The sequence below is a fragment of the Nannospalax galili genome, unplaced genomic scaffold, assembly GCF_000622305.1.
Source record: "Nannospalax galili isolate Female #2095 unplaced genomic scaffold, S.galili_v1.0 scaffold536, whole genome shotgun sequence".
NCBI lineage: Eukaryota > Metazoa > Chordata > Mammalia > Rodentia > Spalacidae > Nannospalax > Nannospalax galili.
The window spans coordinates 804,884-817,182 of NW_008337057.1; the positions used below are offsets into that span (position 1 = coordinate 804,884).

The 12,299-nt window shown below is 45.4% G+C and overlaps 1 protein-coding gene across 1 annotated transcript in view; it reads right to left on the reverse strand.

Annotated features, from left to right (window-relative positions):
- The window catches only part of Lars2 (leucyl-tRNA synthetase 2, mitochondrial), a 107,287-nt gene that overhangs the window by 23,806 nt on the left and 71,182 nt on the right, over nucleotides 1–12,299 (reverse strand). Inside the window, exons 12-14 of the mRNA XM_008831929.3 lie at nucleotides 10,030–10,313; nucleotides 7,760–7,858; nucleotides 4,660–4,797 (exon numbers count right to left, since the gene is read on the reverse strand). Of these exons, the coding sequence (XP_008830151.1) occupies nucleotides 4,660–4,797; nucleotides 7,760–7,858; nucleotides 10,030–10,313 (521 nt within the window). The remainder of the gene's footprint in view (nucleotides 1–4,659; nucleotides 4,798–7,759; nucleotides 7,859–10,029; nucleotides 10,314–12,299) is intronic.

Genomic DNA, 12,299 nt, shown 5'->3' on the forward strand with positions numbered 1-12,299 from the left:
ATATCTTGTATTTTTTTAAAAAAATATTATTTTTATTTTATGTGTATGAGTGTTTTGCCTGTGTGTAAGTGCATTCGTGTTGTGCAGTTCCCACAGAGGTCAGAAGAGGACTTCAGGTCCTCTGGAACTGGAGTTATGGACAGTTGTTAGCTGCCATATGAGTGCTGGGAATCAAACCCGGGGTCCTCTGCAAGATCAGTCAATGCTCTTAACCGCTGAGCCATCTCTCCAGCCTCTATCATGTTTTTTTTTTTTTTTTTTTGGTCTTTTTGAAACAGGGTCTCCCTGTAGCCCCAGCTGTCCTGGAACTCACTATGTAGATCAGGCTGGCCTTGAACTCAAAGAGATGTACCTGTCTCTGCCTCCTGAGTGCTGGGACTACAGGTGTGCACCACCATGCTTGGCTTCTCATGTATTTTTTTTTTAATTTCTCATTTTTATTTTATGTGTATGAGTATATTGCCTGCATGTATGTAAGTTCACCTGCGTTGTGCAAAGACTGCAAAAGCCAGAAGAGGGCATCAGATCCCCTGGAACTGGAGTTACAGAGAGTTGTCAGCTGCCATGTGGGTGCTGGGATTCGAACCTGGGTCTTCTGCAAGAACAACCAGCATTCTTAACCGCTGAGCCATCTCTCCAGTTCCTCTGTATGGAGGAACACCATACATGTACTTTTATCTATAAAAATTTTTTTTGTCTTTTTGAGACAGGGTCTCACTGTAGTCCCAGCTGGCCTGGAACACTATGTAGACCAGACTGGCCTTTAATTCACAGAGATCTGCCTGCCTCTGCCTCCCCAGTGCTGTGATTAAAGGTGTGCACCACCACACCCGGCTCCATTAAAAATTTTTAAATAGCTGGGTGTGGTAGCACATGCCTTTAGTCCCAGCACTTGGGAGGCAGAGGCAGGAGGATCTCTGGGAGTTCAAGGCCAGCCTGGTCTACACAGTGAGTTCCAGGGCAGCTGGGGCTACAGGGAGACCCTGTCTCAAAAAGAGCAAAAAAAAAAAAGAAGAAGAAAAAATTTTTTTAAATAGATGCTGGTGAGATGGCTCGGTGGGTGAAGGCTTTTATCACCAAATTTGAGGACCAGAGTTCAATTCCTGGGACCCAGATGGTAGAAGGAGGGACCCAACTTCTGTCAAGTTGTCCTCTGTCACACACATTGTGACATGCACATGCCCATGCATACAACACAAACTAAATAAATATAATAAAAGATTAAATGTATATCCTTTGACCCAAGACTTCACAGTGTTAATTAGCCCCTTCATACATGCTCCCCTATCTCTGCTGAGAAATAGAGCATCACTTTTTTTTTGTAATAACAAGTTAGAAATATGTGACTGTTTTAGTAAATTATGGTGCACCACGTAGAAATTAAAAAGACTGAGAAATCTATATGCACTGATGGGAAAGACCATCAATTCATGTCATTAAATCAAAGACCAAAAGACACATGTAATATATGTAACATTTACAAATGAGTGGTCAAGCTGGGCACGGTGGCCCACATCTGTAATGCCAGCATGTGGGAGACAGGCAAGAGGGTCAGGAGTTCAAAGTCATCGTCCACTGCACAGTAAGTTTGAGCACAGCCAACCTTTTATCTCTGCCCCGCAAAAAGGGGTATAAGCAAAATATTTTTTTCTGGAAAATGAAAAGAAACTTAAAAGCTGAAGAAATGGATAGAGAATGGAGGTGGGCGGGAAGGAAGATGTACACTTCCTGCATGTAAGAAATAGAAAGCAGGAAAAATGATGAAGAACTGACCTCAACAGAACAAGCAGGAGAGCCAGCTGTGGCTGAGGGGAAGTGCCATCTCAGAGCAGCAGCTACAGAGCTGTCTGCTCTGGATGACACGTTCAGTGCATGCGAGGCTCTGCATTTGATCCTCAGCACCACCAAAAATAAAAAGACATCTGAAAATATGAACTCGAAATGAACTTATTTTTTAAGAGAAATAAGAACTAATACACAGACCCTCATCAAAGGGAACAAGAAGATGTATCAAAGGATGTATTTCAGAAAAAAACGATTATTTCAGATGTTAAAGTTAGAGATGTAACAAGGGTGGGTGAGGAAAGGCACTGGTAAACCTGGTTCTATGAGACCAACAAAGCACCCTGGGATCTGACAGGCTGAGTCTACTGGTAAGGAAGAACAAGGATGTGGTCAGAGCCAGAGTCTCAGAGGACGAGGACTTCCCTGAAAGGATGCTGAGATTCATAAATTAAAATAACAAAGGCAGCAAGTGACTAATCAGCACAGCAGAGAACAAGCCTCCAAAGGAAGGAACAGAGGTCCCCAGCAGGCCAGGGGATGTGACAACTTGATTTATGATGAGAACAGTGGGAAGAAGTTTCAGCTGATCCACTGAGGGAACTGAGGCATAAAAAACAATAGCTATCAGGAAGATTAATTTTTGTTTTTTTTTTTGTGGTGCTGGAGACTGAATCCAAGGTCTAGTACATGCTAGGCAGGTGCTCTGCCATTGAACCTCATCTGCATCGGCAAGTAGCAAATTTTACTATGTTAGATTAAGGTTTCTGCTCATCAAAAGATTATCACACAAATAAGAAGAGCCAAGAATGAGGAAAAATACTTGCCATACATATAACAAAACATATGGTGAATCTCCAGGGGTGGAGAGCCATTGCAGGGCTGTGGTGACACAACTGAGTTCTGTAATGAAATTCCAGCCCAGATACTGGAATACTACTTAGCAAGGAAACAGGAAGGAGATAACACCATGCATTAACCTTGCTGAATCTCAAAAACATGTTGAGTGAGGAAAGCAAGATAGAATCTGTGCAATAAAATTCTAATCATGGAAGGTTCAAATGCAGGAAAAACAGTCTCCATTAAAACCCACAAAGAACTGAAACTGGGCCAGCAAGATGGCTCAGTGGGTAAAGGTGCTTGCCACACAAGCTTCACAACCTGAGTTTGATCCCCAGAACCCATGTAAAGGTGAAAGGAGAGAACCGACTCCACAAAGTTTGTCCTCTGACCTTCAGATATGCACCACGGCATATTTGTCCCTACACACAATCACACACACACACACACACACACACACACACACACACACACACACAAATAATAAATACAATACAGTCAGAAGTGATAAAAAACACCAAACTTACATCAACAGCTATAAGTCCAAGACATTCCAAGTCTACAAGCAAATGAAAACCTCACACCTAAAAACACTCCATGGAATCTGTAGACATCAAAGGCAAAGAGACCTTTGGAAGGAAGAAAAGAAAGTTCAGAAATCTGGGCTTAGACTGAGCTTTCCACAGGAGCATGGCCGTCCGAAGACAGTGAGATTGTATATTTATGAAAAGAACTACTATGTGCCTTGAAAAATAGGTTTAGTGACAAAATTAAAATATACATTTTTTTTTGTCTTTTGAGACAGGGTCTCCCTGTAGCCTGAGCTGTCTTGGAACTCACTATGTAGACCAGGCTGGCCTTGAACTCACAGAGATCCACCTGCCTCTGCCTCCCGAATGCTGGGATTAAAGGCGTGTACCACAAGGCCCGCAGAAGTGATAACTTTATAAAGAAATTAAGTAATTGAAGTTTAGTATAGGAGTTAGCAGGGAGAGGGATGGAAGGTATAGGAAGGGGTGACTGGTGAGGGGCACCCAACTGCACTAGGTATTGGTAATACTCTGCTTCCTAAATTGAGGAGTGGCATAAATGCTCATTTTACTTTTTATTTTTTGGCTATTTGAGACAGGGTTTCTGTAGACCAGGCTAGTCTCAAACTCATGATCCTCCTGCCTGAACTTCCTAAGTGTATTTTCTTCTTTAAATTCTGTATTAATATATAAAATATATACACATATTTATATTTCATGGGAAAAAAAGCATGCATATATATCTTTGACACGTGTTCTGCTATGTGGCCTGGAACTCACTAAGTAGCCCAGGCTGGCCTCAGACTTGCAGCCCTTTTCCTGTCTCTACATCCCAAGTGCTGGGATTACAGGAGCGTGCTGCCATGTTCAGCCCTCACATGTATCTTTTGAATGTTATGAGAACACATTATAGACCAACAGGAAAATAAATTATCAATGAATGGATTTATGATGAAATTCTCTATCTTCTAATCCATTACGAACATGTATCAGAATGACATATTAATGCCAGGTGTGGCGGCACAAGCCTTTAATTCCAGCACTCAGGAGGCAGAGGCAGGTGGATCTCTGTCAGATCTAGACCAGGCTGGTCTACAAAGTGAGTCCAGGCCAGCTGGGGCTACAGGGAGACCCTGTCTCATAAAAAAAAGAATGAAATATTAAGGCAGGATTCAGACAAGCCTAGAAGTACAGCTCACACAGAGGGACAAGCATGAGATGCTATGAGGTCACATGACATCACACCACCCTGCCCCCTTCACAAGTAAAAATTGCATGTTACTTAACTCAGCTAAACAGAAAGGAGTACTGACAGCTGCTTTCCATGCAAGTATGAACCATCCCACTGCAAACGATTAAGAAGTGTGTGCAAACGTACTACGGTGACCTCTGAACACACCTGGAAAGGAGAAGTCTTCTGATAAGCGTGTTTACTTTGCTTCTGAAGAAAAGATACCTGCTTCCAGTCAGTTGGCGATCCTCTTTCAAAAGCCCTCTAAATGCTCACCTGTGCTTCACCATTTTTTGATCGTGGCAAAAGTGGTTAAAGAATCTCGCATAGAACAAGTGCATGACGGCATGCTCTTTCCCTCCAATGTACAGATCCACAGGCATCCAGAAGTCTGCCAGCTCTGAGCTGAAAGGACTAGAAAGACAAATTGGCATTGTGAATCTTGCTCTGCCACACCCGCACACATTAGATAGACCTATCTTAAATTACACAGGCCCCGAAATGAGTTATGTCAGGGAAAAAGTTATTTTCTTTTTATAAGAGAAATGCTGATAAAAGAAAAAACAAACAAACAAAAAGACAAACAAAAACAAAAAAGGAAAACAAACAAAAAAGATAAATGCTTATATAATAACTGTAGAAAAGATCTACACTTGAATGGACTCCCATAACTTGTCCTCTGACCTCCATGCATGTGCTGTGGCATGCATGAGTGTGTGCGCACACATAACATTATAAAAAATGTAATTTTTACATAAAGTGAGGACAGGAGAAAAAAATATCAGCAAAAAGGCATCTCTGTATAAAACATATTTGAAAATCTAGGTTTTATTTTTATTATTAGGAAATTGGGATTTTTGAATTCTTACCAATAGAGGGCAATAGTGGCGTTTATAACAGAAACCAACATGATACTAAATGTTCTTGTTAGGCAGAAATTCAATTTCTTTTGTTTTTTGAAACAGGGTCTCCCTGTAGCTACAGCTGGCCTGAACTCACTATGTAGGCCAGGCTGGCCTTGAACTCAGAGATCTGATTGTGTCTCTGCCTCCCGAGTGCTGGGATTAAAGGTGTGGGCCACCACGCCCAGCTTCAATCTCATTTTTAAAAGTAGCTTTAGAATAGTCAACAGGAGCCCACACATGGTTCCTGAAGGGATGAATTTACAGGATCTCACTGCCATAAAAAGCCAGCAGCTCCCCCACCTAGTAACTGCTTCTTGGCCAAGAGACACCAAACGCAAGGTCCTCACACTCCCTGGCCTAGTGGACATGGAGGGAAGGACTCTCCAGGTTCTCTATTTCCACCCCTTGGGAAAGAACCAGCTGGCTGGAACAGACCTCTGTTCCCAAAGTCATCCTTCCTTTGAGATCAAATGAGGAAACCTTTACTTTGTGAGACTCTCTACTCTGGGGTTCCAAAATGTAGTTCTCTCCGCAGTAGTTCAAAGTATTTTTTCCTCAGCATGCTCTTGGCTGGCTAGCTCTGAGATTGGAAAAAGAAACTGTTGCTGGCAGGTGGGGCAGCCTGGTCAAGCACAGCATGCACCACACACTGGCATCTTAGAATAGGTCACTTACAAAACCAAACCTTTTTTTTTTCCTTATGGAAAATGGTTTCCTAAAGAAATTCAACTGCTGCTCTAGGAAACAGTAAAGCCAAAGTCAAGGGTAGTATTCAGTCCATGAACAAGTTTGGGATAAAAGAAGTTAAATGTTCATTTACACTCTTCCCATGAAGCCACCCTGGAGGGCACCAGCCAATGCTGAATCTGGGGCATCATGCCAGGAGGGACACGAAGCCCTTGCTCTTCACAGGGGCTGCACAGAGCTCAGCAGGTGGTGCCACCCAGGTCCTCCATTCTGCAGGATCTTTCCTTAGAAGCAGCCTGAGAAGGGAAAGCTCCCCTTGCCCCCCTCACACCCCTCTGTGGGTCAGAGAGAGCTGTCTTGGGTTCCTAGCCATAGCAGTCTCCTTGCATCCTTCCTGTTTATAGGGGGCATTTACTTATGATCCCACTCATTTCTGAAATGAACTCAGATTATGGACTTGTGATTCTGCTGGTCAGTCTGAACATCACCACAAGCATGTGACTGAGCTGTCAACAGAGCAAGGGAGTGCAGTACCCTTTGCTTGTTTTTGAGACAGGGTCCCATTCTACAGACCAGGCTGCCTTGAATTCACAATCCTTCTGCCTCAGCTTCCTTTGATGTGACTACAGACGTGTCACAATGCCCAGAAAGGAAAAATTTTATATGTGGACAACACAGTTCCACATATAAGCAAGTTGCTGAGGTCCTTAATACAGTATTTGTGATCTCCTGGCTCAGGAATAGTATTCTTTAGCTCCCATTCTGGCTTTGCCCCCCTCCCCACCTTTGTCAAAGAAACAACATAGTGAAAAGTCAACAGCACTTGAAAGGTTTGTTGTGAAAACCAGTGGTCTCAGCCCATTTTCCCTGCACCCCAGGCCTGAACATTAGCCACTTTTAACTCTTCCTTTTTGACACAGGGCCTTATTCAGTGAAGGCTGGCCATGAACTCTTGATTTTCCTGCTCCCGTTTCCTAACTGCTGGGATTATAGATATGTCCCACCGCACCCAGCTTCCACTTTTAATTCTTTGGTTGTTTCTTCTGGCAATTATTTTAAAACATTTCTACTCTATTGATTTCCACTTTAGCAGATCTATTGACTGTGGTAAGAGGCAAAGCTTCTTAGTGCTCTCAAACTCCTGGCTCTCTGCCTCCAGGCACAGTTCCATGACAAGACAGCATGCAGAGGGCATGGCAGACATATTTCCTTCTTTTGCTGTTTTTTGTTTGCTTGTTTGTTTATCTTACAGTTAGGATTTACTGGGCTGTGAAACCTAACTTAGTAATTTAATATATTTGCTTTAAGAGAGCCTTCCCCCTCTGGTGTAAGGACTCGAACCCCAAGCTCTCCCGTGCTAGGCAAAGGCTCTGTTCCTGAGCTTCCCCAGTTCAAGAACCTGGTGTGAAGTGCACAGCTGACCAACAGTGCCCACCACTGTGTCCACTCTGGTCCAGTCCAGGGGACAAGAAGGTAGGTACCAGCACAGAGCCACATCTGCCCACTTTGGGTTCTGAATGGACATGTGCACTGGGGCATTCTTCCCCCCAGCTGTGCTGAGGCTCTTAGAGACTGCTATGATGGGAGTGGGGTTCCTCCACATCCTCCTCCTCCTGTTGCCTCTTGAGTACCAGTTACATTGTCTAGGTGCTCTCTCTGCTGGCTTAGCTTCACCCTCTATCCTGCCCGGGCATGTCCCTGGCACCTCCCTTGCACATCTAACTCCATCTTGGTTTCTTGGAGGATGCAAAGTGCCACATGCTACAACTCCAGCAGGACATTACCTACAAGGATTGTGAGGGTCGGTGTATCTGAGGTAGTACCATGCAGAATCTACAAAGGTGTCCATGGTGTCCGTCTCTCTCTTGGCTGATCCCTTGCACCTGAAAGGAAGTTGATGAATTGGTTTCCTTCTAGATTTTAATGCGGTTTCCCACCAGCTAAACTTCAAAGGCACAGAAGCAGAGTAAGCTGCCCCACCCACTACTGCATTTTGGGCAGTGTAAGTTCTAGAGGAGGGGCTTCTGGAGAGTTGGGGGAAGAGGGATGGAGTCCCCTAGAGGAACTGATGGATCGTCCACTCATTGAGCACATAAATTGGGACTGTTTTCAATTTTAAATAAAAATAGGTTGTGTTTTACACTTTGCATTTGTAAAGTAGTCCATGTTGGCTTTATGAATATTACAGAGTGAAGCAGTCTTCCCACCCCCACCCCAGGCCAACCGATCAAAAGGAGTAGCTCAAGACAAGTTGTAGTGGTGTATACTTTTAATCCCAGCACTCAGGGAGCAGAGACAGGAGGATCTCTGAGTTCAAGGCCAGCCTGGTCCACATTGGAGTTCCAGGCTAGCCAGGGCTACACAGTGAGATGCTTTAAAAAAACAAAAACAAAACTAACAAAAGGAGTAGCTGAGGAAGAGCACAGACCCTCACATCTGTGTTTTAGTCAAGGTGTTGCCCACAGGACATGGTGGAATCCCTCAGGACAGGAGTAGTCAAGAAGTCCCAGGAATCCCACCTGGGATCTCAACACTGAGTCTCTAAAGTCAGGCCAGATCTTTATTTGATTGAATCTTGCTTTCCATTAAAGATACCAGTTTGGGATATAACTGGGGGACAAAGGGACTTTCTCTTCTTTGCCTGACTTGCAAGTCTCGGAGGAGTGCTGAAGAAGACAGAGGCTCACTAGACAGAAGGAATCACATCTGGCTGCCTCTCACCACGCTTACTTTCTGGTATCTCCTTGGGCTTGAAGACTACAAGCAGTTGTTAACCACTGATACCAAGCCCTGGACAGGGAAGAAGCCATGAGAGGGCAGGTGACAGGCACAGGATCACCAAATCAGTTTGAGTAGGACTGACACAATCCTGGGCACTGGGAACTAGGCTGAAGGTGTCTCAGCTGCTATCTCGTCTGGTCCTCAGCACACTGAGAATTATGAGACAGAGATAACCCCCATTCCCACTTTGTGGGTAAGTAGTAAGCATTCAGAGAGGTTTAGACACAGGGCTAAGGACTTAGAACTCAAGAATAAATGCATAAAGAATCCTCATCTGTTAAACCCAAAGCTGCTGTTTGCACCTTGGTGCCATCCTGTTTGGTTCCACAGGCTCAGTGATTCACACAGCCCTGGATGCTCGTGAGCCCTGGTCAGTGTAGAGGCATAGGCTCTGCTCTCCAGAAATCCTGCAATCCTGTAGGAAGCCATATTACCACAAAAAGTGCAATGATGCACTGAACACGGACCTCGGTCTCTGGCAAGGGAGGCTTTTGTCCCTCCAGTGCTCCAGTCCTACAGAGGTTTCCTTAGCTCATGAAGAGATTGTGGCTCACAAGTTGTGGCTCTCCAGAGCCAGCCAGGGCCAGGATGTGGACCCTCACTGACCCTAGCCTGAGACTATAGCTGCACCACTGGTCCCCCAATGGCTGACCCAGTAATCAGCTTGACTCCAGAAAAGACTGAAGTGTCTGAAAACATCTGCATGACTTGTAAGCAGAGACATGGCTATTTGTGAAGGGAAGGAGAAAAAATACTGGCTCAATGTCTGTTAATTTCTCTGTGTAATCAGCAAACATAGGATCATGAAAATCAAACATGAGACGTGCCACTGATCTGTCAGAGAAAGACAATCCCAATCAATCCAAAATGAGGAGAGAAGAAATCTGGTGTCTCAGCACATTAAAGAATGCATACACTCACTGTCTTCCTTCTTCTCCACTATTACACTAAGACTTAGTCCATGGCTATCACAGCCTCTGCACTGGAAAAACTCTAAGGGGTGAGGAACATCCTCTGTCACACACGGGAAGCTCTGAGGAACAGAAATGGCAGGCAGCAGTCTTTGTACAATATGATGAAAGCCTGTGGCCTTCCTCCAGTGGAGCCATGTTTCTGGGCCCTACACAGTGGGCAGGCCAGGTTCTAGACCCTTTTCTCAAAGATCCCAAAACACCTGTGGCCTTCCTTTTAGGCTGGTGGAGAAGGCAGCAGTTAGTACCCGGTGAGAGGAGGGTGTCTGAGACACTGCAAGGTGCTGACTGTGGCTCCTTACCTTGGGCAGGGGCAGTTCACCCACTCCAAAGCTGAGGCCAGAGGGGAGCCTCCCTTGCCAGTGAGAGATGTGATGCTGGGCAAGGTCACAGGCAAGTCCTCTAGGGGCACTGGCATGGAGCCACAGGCTGGGCAGTGGACAATGGGGATTGGTGTGCCCCAGTAGCGCTGCCTCGATATCAGCCAGTCCTTTAGCTTGTCACTGGTCACGTATCCACCTACTCTCATCCTCCGGGCTTTCTGAGTTAGGGCTAGAAAGGCTTCCTGCCGGGTCATACCTGTGAACTGGGGGGAGGAGAGGAGAGACAGCTGTAAGTGCTCTGTTTCCACTTAGCACCCTGTACCGCTGCATCTGCGTGGCTGTGCCAAGGAGCCGGTTCTGTCAACGCATGTCAGAACTTCCCTGAGCCCTGGCTATATTTGTCTTCACAGGCCCTTTCCTCCTTAAGCCGACATTAAAAATCACATTTTGCCAGGTGTGGTGGTTCATGCCCTTTAATTCCAGCACTTGGGAGGCAGAGGCTGGCAGATCTCTGTGAGTTCAAGGCCAGCCTGGTTTACATAGCAAGTTCCAGGACAGCTGGGGCTACAGGGAGACCCTGTCGCAAAAAAAATAAACAAACAAACAAATGAATAAATAAATAAATGAAATAAAATTAAAAAAATAAAAAATCCTATTTTGCAACTACACTGAAAACAAATGATTTTAAAAGTTCTTGGGTTTTTTTTTTTCTTTTTTTGCTTCCAATTTTTATTTTTATTTTTTGGTCTGTTTGAGACAGGGTCTCCCTGTAGCCCCAGCTGTCCTGGAACTCCCTATGTAGACCAGGCTGGCCTTGAACTCACAGAGATCTGCCTGCCTCTGCCTCCCGAGTGCTGGGATTAAAGGCGTGTGCCACCACATCCGACTATGCTTCCAATTTTTAAAGAAATTAAAATCTTTCCAGAAGCTCCTTGGGCTGTGACACCATGCCCACTGTGTGGTTCATTTCCACTGTGTGGTGGGAAGCTGGCCCTGACTCTGTGGCCCTCCCTCTCCTTGGGTCCTGCAACATCTGCAGAGATAATCACTGTCAGCAGCTAGCTGCCAATGAGGAACTGTGCCATATGCATTTTTTTTTTGTTAAAGTAGAAAACACAATCTTTATTACACGGAGTTAGGGTTGGGGTGGGGGTGGAGACTGCACAGGGAGGTAGAGTCAGACTGAGGAGTGGGCTCTGGATGGGGGAGCTGACAACAAACAAGGCCTTACTGGTGCGGATCCCTAAGGAGGCCCCGCTTGGCAGCCGCACTGCCAAGAATGAAGCCACCGCCATATGCATTTTTAATGACTCTTCCCTCTAGGAGGGGAAACAGCCAGAGAAGAAAAACTCAAGTGTTACCTTAGGGCAAGCAAGGGGCCCAATCTGCCTCAGCTGACAGGACACGCTCTCTATTGAAATGCTTAGACCTCCAGAGGCCAGAATAATTAAATAAAGTGAGCTGTGAGGTTGCCAACAACTGGAATGTGGGCACCCCTGGGATCGGTTCTGCTTGTCTGCCTTGGGGACACAAAGATAAATGCAGTCTGCTGCTGCCCTTAAGGAACTCAGTCACAAGACATGCCAGAATAAGAAAGTCCAGCCATGTTTATCAAAAGGAGCCCCTTTTATTAGTAGTGTGGGGAGTTTTCTCAAAGACAGAGCTTGCTGTGAAGGGGCGGCTGAGCTCTGGGAGAAGTTTTCCAGGCTGCACTCCTAACATTTGTGGTTACACTACAAATCATGACATGCTCTCCTGAAAGCCTGTCTTTTCCAGGTACCACTGTCTGCTGTTCTGGAAGTTCATGAAGGAAAACAGCTTTGATTCACCCTTCTCTGTCCCCTTACTGACAACATTTGGCCTAGGTATTTAGTGAGGAGCCAGGGCAGGATTCAAAGGCCACCTGAAGCTGCCTGAAAGCAGTCAAGGATGGTAACTAATGCTCAGAGTCCCATCCTGAGGAGTGGGGGTTTCCCTGGGCACTGGAGAGGCTGCCTAGTTTTAGCAATGGGTGCCCCCCTTGCCTTTTAGAGGTTAGTTGGGGCTTCCTAGCAGATACCTGGGCTTGGCGCTGCTCTACCCCCAGGACTTACAAATGAGGGCTAAAAAAATAGTTCAACATTTGTCTTTTTTTGTTGTTGTTTTGTTTTTAAAAGACAGGGTCTCATTATGTAGCCCTGGCTGACCTGGAACTCACCACACAGAGCAGGCTGGCCTCAATCTCAGAGATCTGCCTCTGCCTCTCAGTG